The 22,047-nt window shown below is 40.2% G+C and overlaps 3 protein-coding genes across 5 annotated transcripts; 1 reads left to right on the forward strand and 2 right to left on the reverse strand.

The window, feature by feature from the left end:
• Positions 1-123: 123 nt before the first annotated feature.
• Positions 124-11,602, reverse strand: LOC129170980 (ankyrin repeat domain-containing protein 13C-like). Of its 2 annotated transcripts, none has more exons than XM_054759201.1 (13): positions 10,455-11,602; positions 10,337-10,378; positions 7,568-7,672; positions 4,275-4,360; positions 4,150-4,195; positions 4,005-4,071; positions 3,792-3,936; positions 3,592-3,723; positions 2,062-2,223; positions 1,904-1,986; positions 1,730-1,828; positions 1,049-1,149; positions 124-960 (listed from the first exon to the last, which is right to left on the reverse strand). In XM_054759201.1, the coding sequence occupies exons 1-13, from the start codon at positions 10,777-10,779 to the stop codon at positions 830-832; spliced, it is 1,524 nt and encodes a 507-aa protein (XP_054615176.1). In that variant the 5' UTR covers positions 10,780-11,602; the 3' UTR covers positions 124-829. The 2 variants fall into 2 exon arrangements, with proteins under 2 accessions (XP_054615176.1, XP_054615185.1); XM_054759210.1 differs by having other exon boundaries at positions 1,904-1,983; positions 10,455-11,601.
• On the forward strand, positions 11,253-13,227 carry znf830 (zinc finger protein 830). The gene has a single exon (XM_054759298.1). The coding sequence runs from the start codon at positions 11,333-11,335 to the stop codon at positions 12,338-12,340; it is 1,008 nt and encodes a 335-aa protein (XP_054615273.1). The 5' UTR covers positions 11,253-11,332; the 3' UTR covers positions 12,341-13,227.
• efcab14 (EF-hand calcium binding domain 14) lies at positions 12,458-21,483 on the reverse strand. 2 transcript variants are annotated; one of them, XM_054759275.1, is made up of 9 exons: positions 20,781-21,483; positions 18,914-19,059; positions 18,676-18,821; positions 18,493-18,591; positions 17,820-17,930; positions 14,381-14,533; positions 13,955-14,018; positions 13,729-13,860; positions 12,458-13,650 (listed from the first exon to the last, which is right to left on the reverse strand). In XM_054759275.1, exons 1-9 carry the CDS (start codon positions 20,954-20,956, stop codon positions 13,478-13,480), a joined length of 1,200 nt encoding a protein of 399 aa, XP_054615250.1. In that variant the 5' UTR covers positions 20,957-21,483; the 3' UTR covers positions 12,458-13,477. The 2 variants fall into 2 exon arrangements, with proteins under 2 accessions (XP_054615250.1, XP_054615258.1); XM_054759283.1 differs by having other exon boundaries at positions 12,459-13,650; positions 18,914-19,062; positions 20,781-21,053.
• Between the last annotated feature and the right edge of the window lie 564 nt (positions 21,484-22,047).

The following is a 22,047-nucleotide window of genomic DNA, read 5'->3' on the forward strand; positions in this document are numbered from 1 at the left end:
ACCTAGCTCAAGTTTGGACTTTCTGCTGCATTTAAAATTTTAAGTACTTTTGACTAAAATCAACTTCTGGTTCAAAAGTTTTTTTAAACATTCCAACTTTCAAAAACGACAAAAAAAGCCCAGTGCAATGTGATGCTGGTGCTTTATTTAAAGGGATAAATAAGAGTGTTTTCAGGGTGAAACAAAAATGTATCCGAAGATGTCCAGCAACGTCAAATTCACAGCATAGTTTCATTACAAAAAAAAACTATCCACTAAAAGGTGCTTCCAGGTGTGACATTTCTTTTAATTGGGTACCATGTTTGCAGATATGCTTGAAGCTGCAGGATGCATGACATAAACCCTCACATACTTTGATCAGTGCAGTGTGAAACTTACAACATACCTGAACACCCGACTGGGTTTCTCACACACACAAACTGTGAGACAATACAAAGAAACACGGAGACAGCTAAGAGGTAAACATGAGCTAACCTGAATGTTCATCCTGCACAACAACAAAAAGTCTTGATGGTGATGATGAAGTTTCAAAATGGGCTCATTTAAAAACATTCTTAAATGTATTGCTACACAGTAAGTCCATGAGTAGTTAGATACATCATGTATAAATGCATATTTGAGGATATAATAGTGTTTTTGTTGTTGGAGGAGACAAACTATTTACAGAAGCCAGTGTCAGCACGGTTTCAAGAAGAACATGAGGAGAATAGCAGCAGGACATTCCTTTGTCCTTGGCATCAGCTCAATGACTGACCTCCCTTTTCCACTTAATATTACATCTGTATGAAATGTAGGTGCATGGAGCGGCCAAACACTTCTTGTTTCCAGGTCAGAGGTCAGGAAAGCGGCTGGGGTCTTCCTTGTACTCGGGTGGGATGACGAAGAGTGATCCCTCAAATTGGTCGTAGTGAAACTCCTGGAAAGTGACGGTGGCCGTGATGGTTGGGAAGACTGGAATGTCTGCAAAAAAAGTGGAAGAAAATGAAGAGGAGTACATTGCATGTTAACACCTGGACTTGACTTGGCTCCCTGCAGAAAGAAAACATACCCAGTTTGACGGGGAAACCAGGAGGAAGTTTCATCTGGACGAACTCTCGCAGTTTGTTGAAGTGCTTGAAGGGCGCCACCACCTCTAACACGTTAAGTAACCTGAAAATGGCATTCAAATTCAAAAAACTTTATTTGAAGACATTTGATGTCTTCAAACTTGAAATATATGAGTGTAGACTATCTTGCATGTTTTTGGAATGTGGGAGGAAACCAGAGTACCCGGAGAAAAGCGACGCACGCACGGGGAGAACATGCAAACTCCACACAGAGATGCCCAACAGAGATTCAAACTCAGGTCGACGCAATCTCCTGGCTGTGACCGTGTGGCCAACATGCTAACCACTAGATCACCATGCAGTCATGTTTCAGATCAAATAAATTTAAATATTAGTCAGTCAATCACAACACAACTGAACACAAAATGCTGTTTTTAAATGAAACCTCACCTCAGATGGTCATTTACAAACAAGTTTAATGCACAACACAACCAACAACTGGAATAGCAGTAAGGAGCAACGCTGATGTGTTGATTTTAAACAGAACACCAAGTGCAACACGCACAACTTTCACAACAACAGCAGCTCAGTAGCTGAATTTAAAGCATATGCAGAGGTAGATAAAGATGCAGATCATTCATGATACCTATGAAGTATGAGGAGGAAGAAAGATGTGAACTCACGATTCAATGCCCAGAGGAAAGTCCTGACTCATGGCTACGGTGGCCTTGAAGTGTTTCTTGCTCTCCTTGCACATCAGCTCCCTCCCCAGGTGAGGTGGCCTTATAGAGGAGGAGGAAGAGGTAGATGAAGATGTCTAAATGAAATGATGACACAATAACTAAAAAAGGACCCACTTTCCATGCTCTGCAGTGATGTACTCCTCCCAGGAAATGGTGTTAGAGGGTGGGGCCGAGAGAGACTGCCTCCTCATGGACTGCTTAAAGGGGGGGGAAAGAGACATAATTTGATGAAAAAGCCACAAACAAGAAGAACCAGGGCGTGGTGAGCTGACCTCAAAGTTGTGCTCGCTAATGCTGCCCCCTTTGCTCAAGCTCTCCATGATGGCTTTGTTCCTCAGGATGTCCTCCTCACTCAGGTGCTCACGACGCTTCCTGGACTCCAGCACCAGGCCATTGACAGCGTAGAAATCAGCCAGGAAGTTGCCCACCCTCTCCTGCACAAAACATAGCACCTTAGCTAGCCAGATACTTCAACTAATCCATGTTTTTTTTCCTCTTGTTGTTGACTGGAAAGGACGTACATGGCAAGAGCTCTGCTGACAATACTAGAAATTTGAACTACTTTGGTGCTTTCCTACGTACACTTCACCAACACAGGATCAGACTGCTTGCTGACTCCCTCAACTTTTACTCAGATAGGCGTGAGGTACAGATTCCTTGAAATAAACTACTTACAAGTGCTGATAGCAAGTCGATCTAACTGGCTTACTGCTTAAGTTCAAAACGGTTGCCTAGCAGCAATGCCAAACACAAATAGGGATTCAAAATCAGTAATATGGTCAGTGTGGCTGTCGGATGAGGAGGACAACGCCTCGAATGAAAAAACGGTTTCAGAACTGGAAAATATTCTCAAATGCAAAAATGGTATCTTGTTAACAGACGCCTATTTGCCTGTTGTTCTCAATTTTATTGTTGTTACCATTACTTGCCTTTCAAGATGAAATGTCTGTTCTTGGTCGCTGATTTTATAAAATACACCCCCCCCCCCAAAATGTGACTTATTGTCCAGTGCAACTTATATAGGATCTCCCCCCCCCCTTCATTGTGCATTTTTGGCTGGTGCGACTTATTCCGGAGCGACTTGTAGTCCGGAAAGTACGGTAGTTATTCAGAGTATAATACAACTAAAATGAAGTAAAGAAGTTATGTGTTGCTGGAGTTAACGAGTACCAAACAGAAAATATCCAAACACTTCTGAAGTTACTCCTCAACTTTTGGGACATATTCTTTACCAGAAAAAAAAAAAAAAAAAAAAACGTTGCTCAATTTTCATTTCCACTGTCACACAGTATAGCGAATCATTTTCTCCAACATGTTAATTTCAGTAGATCCCCCTATTCACAGGGGTTGTGTCTTCAGACCATCACAACTGACACAGTCATAAAATGTATATTTCTGAGAGTCCAATTAATCCTGGGCTATGTCTACAGGTCATCAAACCGAACGCCTCCCTCACGTAGGCAACCAAAAACAACACAAGAAGTAACACATGTGGAACACAAAATGTAATTCAACTCAAAATAAATGCTTAAAAACTCCTATACAGGCAAAACAATACTATTTTGTTCTAATTTATAAACCACAAGGCATGCTGGGTAATTTGCTGTTGCAAAAGTGTGCGCATGGGCTAGAGGTGCCATGTGTGTTGTGGCGCTGAAGATACATGGGTAGATTTCCAAAATATTTTGCCATTTCAGCTCCACTGTAATATATCCAGAAAATACCTGTTACTCTCTGTAGTTTAGTAAATGAATGTCCCTGAGCACTATATGAAGACATACTGTCCCTCAACTAATTGTTACCGTTTTGTCCTCTCTGAAGAGCCATCCGATCTGACTGCGTGAGAAGCTGATGGACTTTGTGGACAATGTGGCCGAGTAGATGTCACTGCTCATGAGGATGTCCACTTCTTCTTCTGTCTCCATCTCAGACTCCTTCAGGTACAAACAAAGACCATCAAGTACTGCCTCTTCTGCTGCTGACCAAGCAAAGACGCTCTCACCTCGTGGTGTATTCTTTGGTACACTTTGGCTTCGTTGTCCAGCACCACGAAGGACTGTGAGGGCGGGACTTCGCCATTGAAGATGAAGCTGAGGTCTCCGCGCTGACATTTCATGTCGATGAAGTCAATGAGGGTGGTGTCCAGCCTGAATGGAAGACAACATGTGGCGGTTTGGAAGACTCCAACCTTGCATGCCCTTGCAGTGCGTCCTACCTAATGTTGATGCCCTGCTTGTAGATTTTACAAGTGTCAGAGGGCAGCATCCGGGACAAGAGAGGCACTACAATGAAGGGAAAAAAAGATGCTCATTGTGTGACCCCATCCTGCAATGTGTGTAAGAATAAACACAACAACTCACCCCAGCTTTGAAAATCCCAATGCAGCTCCAGATAAAAGTCACCCAGCTACAAAAAAAGATAAGACTTTGTAGACGAGAAGATGTTTTTTTTTAGGATAAAATGAAGTCAAACGTGGCGCACTCACCTCCCTGAGGGCTTTCAGTAATTTGGGCCTTTTATCCTCCACGCTCTCCCTGGATTGTTGCTTCAGTTTGCGCAGGATTGCTGTGACTGCAGCAAAGGAAAGGAGAGCCAGTGAAGCCAGGAAAAGATGCTCACAAGACCCCTGCTAACATTTACCCTATTAACCCACATATAGAACCACCCTGAATACACAGTGGTGTGAATAAGTGCCCCCTTCCTGATTTCTTATTTGCATGTTTGTCACACTTAAATGTTTCAGATCAAATATTAGTCAATGGCAACACAACTGAACATAAAATGCAGTTTTTAAGTGAAACTTTTTGTTATTAAGGGAGAAAAAAATCCAACTCTATTGGATTTGCCCTGAGTGGAAAAAGTGATTGCCCCCTAAACCTAATAATTGGTTGGGCCACCCTTAGCAGCAACAACACCTGCAATCAAGCGTTTGCCATAACTTGCAATGAGTCTCTTACAGCTGTGGAATTCAGCCACATTGAAGGGTTTCTCAGCATGCCAAAAGCATCTCAATAGGATTCAGGTCAGGATTTGACTGGACCACTCCAAAGTCTTCATTTTATTTTTCTTCAGCCATTCAGAGGTGGACTTGCTGGTGTGTTTTGGATCACTGTCCTGCTGCAGAACCCAAGTTCCTTTCAACTTGAGGTCACAAACAGATGACCGGACATTCTTCTTGGGGATTTTTTGGTAGACAGCAGAATTCATGGTTCCATTTATCACATTAAGGCTTCCATGCCCTGAAGCAGCAAAACATCCCCAGACCATCACACTACCACCCCCATATTTTACTGTTGGTGTGACGTTCTTTTTCTGAAATGCGGCATTACTTTTACGCAAGATGTAATGGAGCACACACCTTCCATAAAGTTCAACTTTTGTCTCGTCAGACCACAAAAATTGATACGAGCTTTAAGCTTTGTTCAAGCATGGTTTTTGTCTTGGAACTCTGCCATGCAGGCCATTTTTGCCTGCATGGCAGAGTGTCTTTCTTATGGTGGAGTCATGAATACTGACCTTACCTGAGGCAAGTGAGGCCTGCAGTTCTTTGGATGTTGTTGTGGGGTCTTTTGTGATCTCTTGGATGTGTCGTTGCTGTGTCCCTTGATAATTTTGGTTGGAGGTTCACCAATGTGCCATGTTTTCACCATTTGTGGATAATGGCGCTCTCTGTGGTTTGCTGGAGTCCCAAAGCTTTAGAAATGGCTTTATAACATTTTCCAAACTGATAGATCTCAATTTCTTTCTTTCTCATTTGTTCCCGAAATTGTTTGGAGCTGGGCATGATGCCTAGCTTTTGAGGATCTTTTGGTCTACTTCACTTTGTCAGGCAGGTCCTATTTAAGTGACTTCTTGATTGACAACAGGTGTGGCAGTAATTGGGCCTGGATGTGGCTACAGAAATTTGAATCAGGTGTGATAAACCAGTTATGTTTTAACAAGTAGGGGCAATCACTTTTTCACACAGGGGCATGTGGGTTTGGATTATTTTTCTCCCTAAATAATAAAAAGTTTCATTTAAAAACTGCATTTTTTGTTCAATTGTGTTGTCATTGACTCATATTTCACCAACCACCTCATGTGAGGCTCATGTTTACCGACCAAAATAAAAGTATAAAAATAAACTATATATAGTATAGTTTGTAGTATACTTTAGATATTTCAGAAAGTTATGCTTGAAATGTATCTTTTCACAAAAAGCTGGTTTTATACCTTTTCTAGTCAGGAACTGATATTTTCCTGAAACTTACCTATGCTCTACTACTAAAGAAGGGAAAAAGGTAGAAACAAACTTTTTTTCTGATGAAAGACGAGAGTCAAATCTTTCTTTTGGTAGGTTACATGTTTATACAGCCATAGAACCCAATATTCTGTGTGCCCTGGAAGATCGGTCAAAAATAGTCTAAAATGGCCAGTACTGAAGGGGTTGTCTTTTGAAAAATGGCTGGGATTGAATGAGTTACGTAATTGGGGCAGGGTCTTTATTATAGCAGTGGCTGCTATTTGATAAACTGTAGTAATTTGATGTCATTATTAAGCCACATAGGAGGATGAATCTTTTCATTATTATCTTTGTAAAGTCAGAATTGTTTGTGCATTTTGCATTATTCACATATAACAAGACATTTGGTAAAAGCAGGTAAGACATTAGCACATTAAAAATGCATAAATAAGCAAACAAAGACACATGTACATACATAAAAACCTTGACATGGCATTTATAGTCCAGCAGTCCCTCACTTTATTAGGAGGGCCAATTCATGGGGGGCTACTTAAACACACCACACAGTTGGCTGCACAAGAGCGGCTACATATTAAGCTAATGCATCTCAGATGCACAGTGGGAGACATATAGCACAGTGGACGAGAAATGTGCTGATGAGGCACTTTGCTGCCCTCGAGCAGCTCGTAAAGGTGGTGATGGAGGACAAACCTGCAGCAGCATTTCATATGAGACACACATAATAATACACTATTCATTTGACCTTTAAATGTTCTTTAAAGCAGAGGTATGTGTGGTCTGGCAGGAAGCAGTGGCGCATACTAACTAGGTGAACTGAAGGAGATGGGTCACGACGCCATAGAGAAAGGTCTGCTCCCGTTAGCGCTAGCCTACATTTGCATGAACAGAGCAGCTACATTAGCATCATGCAAGGTACTATTCAATTATTCACTCCTGAGTCTTTTATCTTTAATGGCCTATACAAAATTAACAGCATAGACAGAAAAGAACAGCAGAGAAGGCATCAGACATGCTGTTTTTTGTTTCATATGCAGCACCCAGAAGCTTTGTGGTAAGCTTCCCAACACTAAGCCATCATTCAGGCTGCTTTCCAAGCTGTCTGGATAACCAATTCTCAGATTTTTGGCCTTGGCTATTGCATTTTCAGGCAAGTGGATGTCACCTTGACCTCCCAACATCCTCTACTTACCAGATGTTAAGCCCCACTCAAATATAAGGATTCCATGTGATAGACTGACAAAGAATATCTAATATGAACATGCAAAACGGTGAATATTTTACTCATGCACTGATATGTAACCGACGTCATGTGTATTATCATGTTGTGCACTTGATTTCCCTCACAGGATATATTCACGTAGCTATTTAAAAAGGTGACAATAATTGCAACAAGAGGTCATGTAAACCTAACAAACTCAAGAAATACTTACAAAGACTGACCCAATCAGAATGTTCAAGCGCAGTGTGGGACGAATACAAACACATTTAAGAATATATGACAACAAGCACAATAACCCATTTGTGCAGCAACATACTCATTTGCCTGTCACCGTAGCTGATAGCTTCTGCTAGAGGGCTCCATCCCTGTGCGTTCTTTATCTTGACAGGTGCATTGTGGGCCAGCAGAAGAAGTGCACATTCTACATGGAAAAAGAACAAAAAGAATATAGATGAATATTGCTTTTTGAAGGTACAGACAGGTATGTATTAGGTTTCTTTTTAATAGGGATGTCCCGATCCACATTTTTTGGCTTCCGATCCAATCTCATTTATTTTTTTTAAATTGCCTTGCCGATCCGATCTGGTACCGATGTTTTTTTTTTGTTTTTTTCAATAATAATAAGCTTTTGTTACAAACATTCACTGGTTCTGAAAATAGCTCTTCAAAGCATTAAAAATAATGCAACCTATGTATTGCTGAATTCACTTTATTACACAGCATGTCCAACAATTGTTTGGCTTTTGTAACAAATCCCTGTGAGTCAGGTCCGTAATCCAATAAAAGTCCAAAAAATGAAACATTGGATTTAAGCACGGGAGGCTTTATATAGATGTGCTTTTTTTCGGCACTTTAATTGATAAAGATGTTCAATCTTTCAGTCTGCCTGCCGGTGACATCATTGTCTTCCGGGTATGTGGTGGCCATGGTGGTTGTAGTTGACCTGGGAAATACAGTCGATTCGCTTCTTCTTTTGTTCAGTTCATTCACTCCATTCAGTATTCATATTTAACTCATCTGGCCTTATTTGAAACTTTTTTTAAGTGGCATTTATGGGGACATTAAGAAAAGTAAGGACGTTTTGTACGCCTCTGGACGGTACGGTCCATTAGCAGTTATGCTTAGTGATGTCATCATCCAGTGTGGCATGTCCAGGTCAAAACACATATTTAGGAATGTTACAAATACAACCCCTGTATTTTAGCGATGCAAAAATCTAACACTGTGCGTGCACGCACGATTAGGAGAGTCTGTGGGGATGTCCTTAGAAATGCAATTTTTTCATACGATATCGGGTGTATTTTCATTCGTATACTGAAAGGTAAATCCAACTTTAAGCCTTTCAAACTCATGGATCTGAGCTTCAGGACAAGATAAAAAGGTATGTAGGATATAAATTCATTTTAATATCTATCTGCAGTTTCAAATCTGATGGTGCGAAATATGTTCATTTTTCCCCAGAACTACATGCAATTAGTAGTGTGGCATGGAAACGAATACAGCGTGCTGCTGCATTAATACACTTGATTTTCTTCCCTGGACTTTTTGTTGATCCCAAAAAAATGTAAATTGCTACTTTGTTGATTTTTAAAACAAATGTCACAGCCTAAGTTATGATATATTTTTTACTTGCCAAGGTCCGTGGGTCGATCAGAGCTTTTGTCTTGACTCAATGTTAAGGCAATGGGAACCAAAGGCACTATTTTCCGGTATGAAAATTGCTTTAACTTCTTTAATATTTGGGGTAGAGAAGTGAATGAGGTATCAAATTAAAGTTCAAGTTGTGTTTTATCAGACAGAATTAGTCACAGCCTTGATTTTACATATTTCAAAATGTTGTCACATTCCTAACATGTGTGCTGCAAAACTTCTGTCAGCGTATTCTTGCTAGTTGTTGCACCGTTCTTTCCAATGGCTTCTCTGATCAGGAGGATTATTAGCCCAAAAAAAGCACCTGCTTCCATCGGCCCGTACGGGTGAGAAAGTTTCAACACCTTATTGAAGATACCATACCACATTCATTTGCTGAGGAATTTGCATAACATCCCTCACTTTTGGGTGCAAAGTGCATGTTTGGATTGCACTATTTAATGTAAATACTTCATCATGGCAAGCTATACCACCCTCTGTCTCTCCTGATTTTGTATTGCATTTTAAACTCATGTTTTGTACTCATTGATAATTTATTCTTAATATTTCAGCATTATTAATAATTTATACCTGATGCCCTTGCTAAAAACGTGAATCTACGAAACCTCACCTGGACTGTCCAGTATCCAGGTATTTATTTCACAGTCACACTGGTTGAATTTTTCACTAAAAAGAAAGTTACTGAATCGATTTAAAGTTACTGAATCACTTCGGATCGTATCGTTCAAATGAATCAATATCGTCCTTGAATCGTATCGGCAACCACGAATCGTAAGCAGGATTCAATATTAATAAATGGAATATTTTCGTTAGGGCATAGAAAACCTGCTTATGACTTTCTAAAACTTGTCTTTCAATATCTTTTGACTAATAATTGGCCATAGTCAACCACGAAACAGCAATCCTTTATTAATTATTTAAAAAAACGCAATAGAGTGAGGGAACGATGTTTGAACCACAAAGTGGCAAGGGACGACTGAATTATATTTTCTCTTTATATTTTACACAGTGGTTAACTTCTTTTTAGACCCCTATACTTAAAATGCTACAATGTTACTTAAAATGCAGCTAGTAGTTATTTATATCTTATTTCTAAAAGGATAAGTTTGTTCTAAAATCTGTTGACATCATAGAGTCCACTGCAATATTTTTGATTTTCTCATCATTCACAGCATAAATTACTCACTATAGCAACTACAACAACGTTTTAGACTTACATCGTGCTTTTCAAGACACTCAAAGATACTTAACAACAGACAACAATGAAAGCAAATATGTGAATAGATGAAAGGGGACATTTAGCAGTTGTACAGGTAGTCTTTCAGAGTTGAGTTTTGACAGACTGCTTAAAGGGTGGGGTGAGATGGCTCCTGTGCTGTGTGTCTTTTTTAATAACTGTCAAAAGAACTCATGCTTCTGCTTGAACGTAGCCTACCTTTGTGGCCAAGCAATACAGCGAGGTGGAGAGGTGTATTACCTAAAATGAGACATACAAAGCAATATTACATGATGAGGAGATCGAAACAGAAAGGTGCTAACAGCATTGTTCTTACCATGCACATCTTTTTGAGAGATGCTATGAGTCCTGATGAGAGAGGACAGCCGCCTCACATCTCCTTTGAACACACACTCATGCACAGGGAAGTCCTCGTTGGTGAGGATGATGGGGTTCTTATTGTCATCGCTGACAATATTGCCATTGGATGCATTGCCGTTCAGGTTGTTTGCATTAAGCTGCTGGTGCAGTGTAGACGGTTTGACGAAAGCCTTGTTAGACTTCAAATGGTGATCAGTGTCGTCGAAGGAGTCCACGGCTTGGACATTTTTGTTGGCTTTGAAGTGCTCCTTTCGCACGGCGCGTATCGTCTCACCTGTCATGACGGCTAACGCCACCAAGCTAACTATCAACTAAACTACGACGCCAATAGTTGGTATTAGCATCAACCTGACAATTTTAGTGGAAATGTTAACATTCGCAACGGAAAAATATTTCTCGCGTTCGGCTGTTGCTTTATTAATGACACAAAATAGATAGTCCCCGGGAAGCGATGCTAGCTATTAGCCAGCCCTCAATTCTAAAACATATACTGAACAGTGGGCGCGGTGTTAAAATCCCTACAAGTTTTTTTATAAATATACCACACACGCAGCAACACAAGCAGTATCTAAGACGGAACACGAACCCGAAACAGTTACACTGCTGTAGCCACCACTAGTTCCAAAATGCATATTTACATCAAAGCGACTCTGCTCCGTTTGCGGCAAATATCAGACTGGATGCTAAAATGTTCGCTCGCTCCTTCGGAGCCACTCTCGCGAGACCACTGAGAACACAATTTGAGTGACCTCATCTGCCTGCGACAAAGTTGAGTTAGTCACGGAAGCCAGGCTAGCTAACCCAATAAGGTGTGTTGTTGCTTTCTTGACCAGAATGGCTCCAAAGAAAGGAAAAAAAGTTGTAAATCAAGAAGAACTCCGGCGACTGATGAAAGAAAAACAAAGACAAACATCCGAAAAGAAACGCGTCGAGTCTCCGTATGCCAAATATAACAGTTTGGGCCATCTGAGTTGTGTGCTGTGCAACATGCAGGTGAAGTCTGAGCTGCTGTGGCCCGCACACGTCCTCGGAAAACAACACAAGGAGAAAGTTTCTGAGCTGAAGGAAGCCAAACAAACACTGCAGAGTCAACCGGTGAAGCGGAAGGCACCCAACGACGAGGACGTCAGCGGGAAGAAGGCAAAACCAACGCCGGAGGCAGGTCAGTCCGCCTCGGCTGTACCTGCAGATTTCTTCGAGAAGCCTGATTCTGCAAAGTCATCCGGTATTAGTTTACTAGCTGGAGTCTATGACGACGACGATGAAGATGAAAAGGAAGCGACAGAGGAGGCCGGGAATACAAACGCCGCTCCTCAGACAGCAGAAGCAGCCGGACTGCCTGCAGATTTCTTTGACAGCTCCATCCCCCCAGCTCCCGCCGTCTCCCACTCGGGCTCCATCCTCAAAGCGGAGGTGCCGGAGAAAAGCACCGAGAAGAAAGACAGCACAGCCGAAGCACTACCTGAGGGCTTTTTCGACGACCCAGTGAGAGACGCCAAGGTGCGCAACGTGGACGCACCCAAAGACCAAATGGACAAGGAGTGGGAAGAGTTCCAGAAGGAGATCCGTCAAGTGAACACAAAGTCGGAGGCCATTGTTGCTGAAGATGACGAGGAGGGCCGTCTTGAGCGTCAGATCGACGAGATTGACGAACAAATTGCGTGTTACAAAAGAGTGGAGCTCCTGAGGGACAAGAGGGACGTGGTGAAGAGAAGGTTTCAGTTGAGGAGCAAGGAGGAACCCATGGAGACTGAAGCCAGTATGGAGGAGGAAGAAGAGAATGAGGAAGAACTGCTTGGACTCCTGTCTCAGGACTGGAGAGCCAAAGGGGCATTGGTGTAAATCATGTTCACACTGCAAGAAAAACCCACCATTGACTCAAGTCTGTTTTTCTTGGTTTACCTATGAATTAAATATCATGCACCCTCTCAAATACCTGTAGCAAACAAGCTGACAACAAATGAAAGATTTAACTCTTTATTCATTGGTCACACACAAAAGACAAAATCTCATTGTAGCAGCATATAGACCAACAGCTTTCATAATAGCCCAATGTTGCATTCTGAGCTCATTTTCCCGCACTACTACTTCGTAGTCGACAATTTTAGCTTCATAAATAAATTGTACATTATCATAAGCAACTTGCAATGCACTACTGACTTTGTTAAAAACATAAGATGCAAATTTAACAAATTCACAAAGCAAATTTAACTCATCCAACATCCTGAATAAGAAATTGAGAAACTTTTTTTTTTTAACAGAGTATAACTTGTGTAAATACACCATTAAACATTCAGTTAAATGGATTAAAAGAGTGATGTCAGTGCTTCTTGTACTACCTGTTACTACAATAGTCGTCATGCTGTTTCTTATTATTGCTACATATGCATCTAAAGTCTTAAGTGTTTCAAAGTGTACATAGCCCTTCAAATCTTGCTTAATGGCAAAAACAACAAAGTGAAAGCAGGGAGGAAAAACATTACATTAAATATAATAATGGAAAAGCATACAAAATTGCCCACTGATAGGATCACTCAAGTGTTTCAGCAAAGATAGGAAACAGGCTAAAAACTGAAGCTAAAGATAAGAAAAAACACCAAATCTGCTTCTAGTAGTAGTCATTTGTAAACATTCGTAAAAGTCCAAAATACATGTTACTCTTTGTACCAGGTGAGTGTTAGGGGTAGCATCGAAAACAAAAAAGCCTGATTGGATGGAAAAACAAATGTATGTTGGAAATCTCATTAAATTATGGTGCGTAAGTGTTAGTGGGTCAAGTTGTGGGGGGGCTGAGGTTGTGCTGGATTGGAGCAAAAAGGAAGAGTAGACTTCCACAATCAACATGATCAATGTTCAGTTCACACAAAAGTGCAGCAATTACAGAAAAGGGGGTGGAGTCAGAGTCCTCGCCCCAGACCCTGCTGGGCTTCATTCAATACTGTTTGCTGCTGTGGGGGCAGGGGGTGGGGGTTTATATGCTCACACACCTACAGCAGCTCTCAGCTCCATCAGGGAGTACCTCTCATCACCGTCTGTGTCAAAGCACCTCAAGGTGCGAGCTTTCGGAGTGGACGGCCCAAGTTTTTCCAACAGCTCTTCGTAGGTCAAGCCTGCTGAATCGGGACTGACGTCTCCGTAAATGTCTTCCAGACCTGCGGACAAAAAGGTACTCAGTTCAGTAAGTTGTGACATGTAACTTTTTTTGAAAGAATGGATGTAGATTTGAGCACCTTCCAGTGATGCAATTTCAGGAAGTAAACGCCTATTTTGGCATTTGACATCAGCGTTTCTCTTCGAGCGGCTTGGGGTGAGGAAGCGTGGGTGCCTGCTCGTCTGCGGGCCTGGAGTTAGTGTGGAATAGTCTGTCAAAATAAGAGCGAAACAATGACAACCTGAGACAAGGCTAAAGGAATGTGCTGTATTTTTCTGGTGAATCCTTCCGGGACAAAGCAGCACCTGGTGATGTCTCGGAGAGTTGAGGACTGCTGCTGACGAGTGGATGAGATTCAGCATCTTTCAACTGGAAAAGTAGGTAAAAAAAAAATCAGTCAAGTTAATTTTATTCTCTTAAACACTTCTTAAGTTGAAAAGGATATTAGAAATAATTATCTGTTCCTGGGTCCAACTACAGGTATCATCGCCATAAAACTTTTATTAACTGTTTAACTGCAATTTTCTAAGCATTTCACATTAAGATATACAAGTGTAAAAATAAGTTAACCACTGCTACTACCAACCATCACACAGCTAATTTTTTTTAACATTCTTACTTGTCACACAAGAGTTAAAAAAAGCTAACCACTGTAAAACCAAAAACTCTAAGTCTTGCACTTGTTGAAATTGCTGCCCAAAATGTTCAGCCTCTGTGGTAACATGACTGACTGTTTGTTTGGAGCCGTTCTCTAACGAGGCCACTCTATGCTGTAGCTCTGCGACGGTTGACAGGAGGATGTGGATCTGCTCATTGGTCCACGTGTGGTGCTGTACCTCCGTCTGGTTGGCCTCGCTCATTGCTTTCCTCAGGTCAGTTATGTCCTGCCACACAAACACAAAGTCCTTACTGAAAATATAAACCAGAAAAATTGGATTGAAGTTCCAATTGTGTGCGTTTGTTAAAACATCACAACCTACTTAAACATTGTCCAAGGACCGTTTTATTTTTTCCCTAATTCAGTTTTTTTTCCTTTTTACACTTATTTTATAACAGATTGTGTGTTTACTTGTGTCAGTGAATAAAATCCTGACATTTATTGATGCAATGCATAATTGAACAATTGCCTAGTATTTTTCTAACTTTTCATTGCTATTGAATCCTCAAGAAACGATGGCATCCATGCTTGTGGTTAAAAAAAATGTTGTTGCAGATGCAATTGCAATCGTTTTATTAATGGAAGCTATTTTTTTTTTTAAGACACCCTTATTTTATTACCATTACAGGATGTGCAACGCTCTTACTTTGAAGGCCGGAAGTATGGTGTGTGCTGAAAATGTACTTTGACTGTTGCTATGTGAGCTAGATAGGTGGGTACCTCTTACAGTTGTGGCTGTCGTCTTTATTTCATGCGCAAAGTCAGTGGGCATGGGCATTCTAAAATGCTCGGTGACATTACCGAAAACACAACTGTGGCGCACACACAGTCGCACTAGCGTACTCCGCAAAACTAAGCTAACCCAGCCAGTTTACACTAGCCATTGCTGCATGTGAGCTCATGCTCGGTGAAGAGTGTTTTCGTGGAGTTACTTCAGGAGAGGGCTTGTTAGCGCTTGTGAGGACATCCCACTATGAATGAGCGGTCCGCTGCGGAATTTTTCCCCCCACACAAATGTTCCTTCTCCTCACGATTACAGCATTTCATTCACAATATGTCAATATCGGCGAGATTCCGCATTTAACAGTAGATTCCGTTTTTTTTTTTTTTTTTTTTTGCCAATTTCCTTAATGTGGAAATTATAAGGCCCTAATGGACCATGTCTCTTGTACAGGTCAGACAAAATGATCTGACACATTTGTAGGTTAAATAAAAGGCAAATAAAGTAAAGAAACAAGAAAGTGTTTTTATTTTCGAAAAGTACATATAATGCCATTTTTTTCATATAATGCCATTTTGCTTTGTTTCTTTATAATGCCATTGTTTTCGTTTCTTTTTCAGTTGCTGCCATGAATTGGACTGGTGAGCATCGCGCTTTCATTGTGGAAACGTTTATCAAAACAAACGAATCTGTAACTGCAACACAACGAGCGTTCCGTTTGCACTTCAATCTTGGTAGACATGATCCCGTACCAGCTCGAAACACGATGTTGTTATGGGTTACCAACTTCACAGCTACTGGATCCGCATTGAGTGTGTGGACAATAATGGATCCCATTTGAGTGATTTCATTTTTAAAACATAATGAAACAGAATGGCATTATATGTACTTTTCCAAAATAAAAACACTTTATTTACCTTTTATTTAACCTACAAATGTGTCAGATCATTTTGCCTGATCCTGTACTACATACAGTTGGTAGCTGTCAACCACTTACTGATGTGCTTTACCGCCACCTACAGGACTCGAGTGCAAAATTATTTTTTGTATATAGTAATACTATACTATTAAGTTGCCTTTGACTCTTTTCCATTTTGGCCTTGGAGGTCTGAGCTGCGCCAAGTGCCTTATAGTTGAACCCATAGAATAATTCATATGGTATAAGCCATTAGTGATTGGAGTAAACAACAGTTGAAAAATTCTGTTTGAAACTAGACCGACTTTTTCCCACGGGTGTAAACGACTACCTTTCGCTTCAGACAAAACAAGAATGGTGTGAATGCACAACAGGTCTACTCCACCCTAGGTTCCTAAAGTGGTGTACGCATACCCCCAGGGGTATGCCAATTGTAATAGGGGGTAAAGGAATAAAACTGAAAAACAATTAGCGCATTCCACTCGCAATTACGAGTGCACCTGAATGCCTCACGGTGCAAGGAGAACGGAGCAGAAAGGAGACAGCACGAAGTTGGTAATTCCTCTGTGTGCATCAAATGAACAATTAAGTAAGTTTGATGATTAATTTGTACATTAAGAGTGGTTAATCTTAAAGATTTCGTTTATATTGGTGTTCCAATTCCTGCACGGCGCAGCGATGTCACTGTGAGACACCTGCCACTGAGAGTGTGGATTTCCTCCTAAAAGGAGGCTTTATCGTTGGTTGTATTTTTGTATTTCAGATACAGCTTTGTCATGATTATTAAACTTCCCCTTCACTTTGGTATAGAATGAATATGCAGACTTAAACCATAGCCATCAGGAGTGGACAAAAAAAGTGATGCTCAAATTCAACCCATTCTAACAGAAGGATGCCAACATCAGACTGGAATAAAAGACACATAGGATGATAACCTATCTATTTATCAGTGCTCATATCAAAGTTTAGCATGCAAAACACCAGATTTTGACCCGGAATTACTATAAAATGAATTAACCAATAAATTATGTTCAATATTTCAAGTTAATAAAGATAAAAAGGTGTATGTTTTTTAAGTGTGCAAGAGTAGGGGGTACATGGCTTCAGGTCAAATGTCTGAAGGGGTACACCACTGTATTACACCATTTTTGCTGCCTAACTGTCCATTGTCTACCAAGTGACACAACATACATACTCACACTCCCCAAAGTCCTAAGACATTAAAGAGCTCAGTCAACAAACAGCTAAAACATTATTACTATTGAGGCCTTGGTACAAAAAACACTTCATTTACAAAGCCAAATTGTAAGCTGTCTCAAATGTCTGACCTAGTTTTTACTCCGAAAGCATCTAAACTCCCAAAATAGATTGGTGCTCGTTTCATACAAGTACATCGGATCCGAGCGGTATCTGCACCAAGCATGGCAAAATAAATGACTAAACAAATACATATGGCAGCAGCAAAGTTCACTGGTGCTTCTGGTTTGGATTTGAGCCACAGAAAAGCTGACATTTCATCAGTGCCAGTTAGCTTAATCAACTGATATGCGTAACGACTGAGAAGTAGACAATGGTGCTTCTAAAGATGCAGCCGCATGACCACATGGGAATTACGAGGTATAATATTAAATATAAATTGATTTTTGCAAGAAATGCTGACTTATTTACATTGAAACTATATTCTATCAGTACTGCATGCAGATGAAAAGGAAATAACCTCAGTGGACAATTAATTAGGCACAACAGTAACCTCATGATATCCACAGGTTATCCTATATACTGTAGTACTCTATAATAATACAGCTCTTGTATTGGATCTCAATAGACTGCGCAGGCAGAGGTACCCAATGTTTTAACCTGCCTTAAATAATTTACCATTGTTGCCTTCAGCCCATCGTCCGACTTCTTCTGGCTTTCAATCGCAGTCTGCATAGTCTTAACGTCGTGTTGTACACTGGTTAGTGTGCTCCCAATTGTAGCCACGCTCTGAAAATTTGGGAAAAAACATGATCAGTAAACTACCCATGTATTCACTCTACAGGCCCCCATGTTACTAAGTTTCGTGGTTACGACGCACTCCCCATAAATTATTAATACTGTACAAAAGAAAGCAAACTAGTTACGTGTAAGCGGCAAAAGATTCACATCAGAATCACACATCTTACACTGAGGAAGGACAAGGTCACTTGTGTTCTTTTTAAGTTTTATGGCTTGATTATGTCCAACAAACATGACATGTCTGACTCTTCTGATTGCAGTGCATCAAAGAAAAGGAAAGTCTAAGTGAAGTGAAACATCTTAAAATGTATTAAAAGTGGAGAAATGCTGACAACATTGGTTGAATGCCCCTACTAATAATAGGCCATAGTCAACCATGAAACAGCGATCATTTATTAATTTTTTAAAAACCACGATAGTGTGTGGGAGCGATGTTTGAACCGTGATGGTGTGAGGGACGACTGCACACCAAAACTCGACTTACATCGCCGTCGTAAGAACAAAACCCGTACCTAGACCAAGGACCTCCTGTACTATGATTTCCCTTTACCTTTTGAAGTTCCTCGACTGTAGTGGGTAGGCTGATTAAATCGGAGGCCGACTTCAAGTTGACCTTTAAATGGTTTACTGCAGTGTCCAGCAAAGTGATCTGCATGAGGACAATGAAACAAATAACCTCTAGAATGATTCATATATGACTTCATAATACAGCCAATGCATGATTTTGACTGACCTTTCTGTTCATTTCTGTGAGGTTAGACCAGAGTTTGCCCAGCCCCTTGTCCCCACTCTCAATGTCATCAAGCTTTTTCTCCTCAGTTTTCAAGTCCTCACTTAATTTTGGTAGTTCACTTGAAGACTCCTTCTGGCTTGATTCCACTGTTACAGGAAAAAAACAAAAACATTGACATCAGTGTTACAAGAGTGCAAAGTTTAGCGAGTTCTATTATGGTCATCACAAGGCAACTTACTGCTGTGCAATCTTTCTTTCATCAAGTCAAAATCTTCTTTCAAGGCAATCTGCATCCATATGAGTCCAGCGCAGGCCATGACACATGCAACCAGTATGATGAAGAGAAACAAGGGGTAGCATACTGTGCAGCACTGGCTGTAGCTTCTTCTGCAAGCAGAGAAACATTGGAAACATTACACACACAGCAACACTCCTTTAATTATTCATGATGAAAAGATATTTTCAGTGGTTTGCATGCTGTGCCGTGGGGATTATACATTTTCATAAAGTGGCAAGGATCCATAAACTATGAAAGACTATTAGGGCCATGCTGAAGGAAGGAAAAGAAAAATATTGCGAGTAAAAGTTCCTAATTTTAACATAAACTGAAACCTAATAGTTAGCAGTCTCCCTCTGGATCCATGCTACAAGTATATACTGTATTATTCTGGTAATATCATTAAATATTTGTTTAAAACGCTCCAACAGTATACGTAAGCTCCTGGACAGTCGTCATAATGCAGTGATTCTTAATTATTTGCCGTCATGCCCCCACTGGGGGACAGAAATCTTTTCGCACCCCCTTTGATTTGAAATACTATTGCGAAACTGATAATATCTATTGTTTTATCTGTACTGTATTGTACACACTGAACTCAAAACTGAAACCAGCGAAATGCAGCAAAATTGAGAGTAGTGATGCACACAAGCATATTCAAGAGTCAAATTGCATGCTGAGTACGACAAATTCATAAATGTTAGCAGGTCTGCAGTAATATTCCAAGTCCTCATTGCCTCTCACATACCCCCACGCCCCACTATTTGAGAAGCACTGTCACAATACAAGAATATGCTTCTAACATTACAACTGTATTCTCGTAAGTTTTGACTTGTCTTCATCGTAAAACTAGGCCTTTATTCTTGTAGAATTACATGTCCAGATTTTTTCTGGTTAAATCACTACTTTAACCCCCCCACCACCCACCCACCCACACACAGAGTGACCTGTTTATTCGCTCAAAACGTTTACTTTATTCTTGTAAAATAACTTTTGTCCTCATATTTATTTACATATATTTTATTATATTTATTAGAATAACTTATTTATGTTATTTCTTTCTTATGAAGTGACTCCTCTAGCTTGCATTGTATCTTGTATTTATTCTAGTAATATTCCCATTTTGTTCTTGAAACTTGACTGATTCTCACGTTATTGTTCCAACACTACAGTTTTTTTTTCGTTAAAACATTACATTAGTTTGCATATTTTTTTATTGTAAAATTACAGATTTTTCTTAGAAAATGACAAGTTTATTCTCGTAATATTCTCAATTTTAAAATGATCGCTTTATTCTTGTAAAAAAATGTTCTTTTATTATTGATTTTTTTTCTGGTTTAAAACAATAGAATTATTCTAAATGATTCTAAACTTTTAACTCACGTAATATTTGTTACATTTATTCTCATATTTACCCTACTTTATTGTAAAATAAAATTTCTTTCCTCATAATGACGTTAGCGCAAATATTTGTTTCTTGGAAAACAACTACATCTTGTAAAATTCAGGATTTTTCTTGTAACCTAAGTTTATTGTCGTAATATTTACAATTAATTGTATTGAAAATATTTTCTCCACCCCCCTTAAAATTGTATAATTCGCCCCCATTAAATTACTATTTTTTTTGTATATTTGTCTTTTAGTATGGCCCTAACACTGCTACGTAAATAACCCAATGTAGTCAAATAATAATATAATCCCATACATATTGCAATTATCATGTAATCTTCTAGACACAGGACTACAGGTTGTATGTTATTGGCAGTCACGTTGCCAAAGAAAATTAGTTTTGTTGACACCATAATAATGTTAGAAAGCCATCACTCACTTCCCAAAACCTGCTCCACTGTCCATGTTGTTGAACCCGTCGTTGTCCGAACTCGAGTCGGACTCCGAGTCCGGGGGCTCAGTTGGTAGAAGCCGGTGACCGGAGCCCTTTTTCGGCTTTTTCCTCTTGCTGTCCCCGAGTCCTATGAGAGCGTTTAACTCCTTCCTCTTTTTCATTTTCTTCTGAGGGGTCAGCGAACCCGCTGCGCCCGACTTAAAGCCGACTAGATCCAATGTTTTGTCCAGTTTGCTGCGTGACTTTACGTTGAAGCTAAGCTAATGTCAGATTTACAATCACGTCAAGTGGCTAACGGAAATGAGCACAGGTTAATCTTTGCAGCCTTTTGAGAGGCAATTATAATTATTCGAGCACCATAACAACACTCTGTACTAAAAACACTTTCCCACGGCAATTTGGACTGCTACCTGTCGCATTAAAATACACAATATTGGCTAACTCCGATACATTTTACACCTTGCTAACGCTAGTGAAAAACACACTAGACACTGGCTCCAATTGCCGAGCTAACGCTGTCTCAACGAGCTTCAAAGCGACTTGCACTCATGAACGCTGGCCTTTGGTCAACATCGAAGAAGTAATAACCACATTTTCATATAGATGACATAAAATAGACTACGAGGCAACGTATTTCGATCTATGTCGGCCTTGCAGCATGTACTTTATTGTTTAGGCACGACGACCCAATAAGATCGCAGCTGATTGGTCGGATGAACAACACTTCCTGTGTTTTGCTGTAGTCCCGCCCATTCATGCAGCTTTCACAGGTGATGGGAACTCCAAACATCGTAATACACATTTAATTTATTTCTGACATTGTCAAGCCAAACTAAAACATATAACATTGTCTTGTGTTTCAGCTATTATTTTTATGTGAACAATTTGTGATGTTGCTCTTAGAAGAAGAAATGTAATAACTTTAATGTTTGGCGGCACGGTAAAATAGTGTTTGGCATGTCACCCTCACAGTCTGGAGATCCAGGTTGAAATCGCAAATTTCAAGTGACTCTCCATTATAACATCTCCGTGTGGAATTTGCATGTTCTCCCTGAGCTTACATGTTTTTCTCTGGGTACTTCGTCTTCCCCCCGCATCCTTAAAAAATGTATGTTGGGAAAATGTCTAAATTGTCTATAGGCACTGTTGCCAACTCTTCAGTAACAAGAGTAGCTATTGACTGTCGCTGGATGACGTAATCGGCTAATGTGCATATTATTTGCATATGACGTCTAACAGATGCTGTAGGAAA

This window comes from Dunckerocampus dactyliophorus, chromosome 2 (genome assembly GCF_027744805.1).
Source record: "Dunckerocampus dactyliophorus isolate RoL2022-P2 chromosome 2, RoL_Ddac_1.1, whole genome shotgun sequence".
Lineage (NCBI taxonomy): Eukaryota > Metazoa > Chordata > Actinopteri > Syngnathiformes > Syngnathidae > Dunckerocampus > Dunckerocampus dactyliophorus.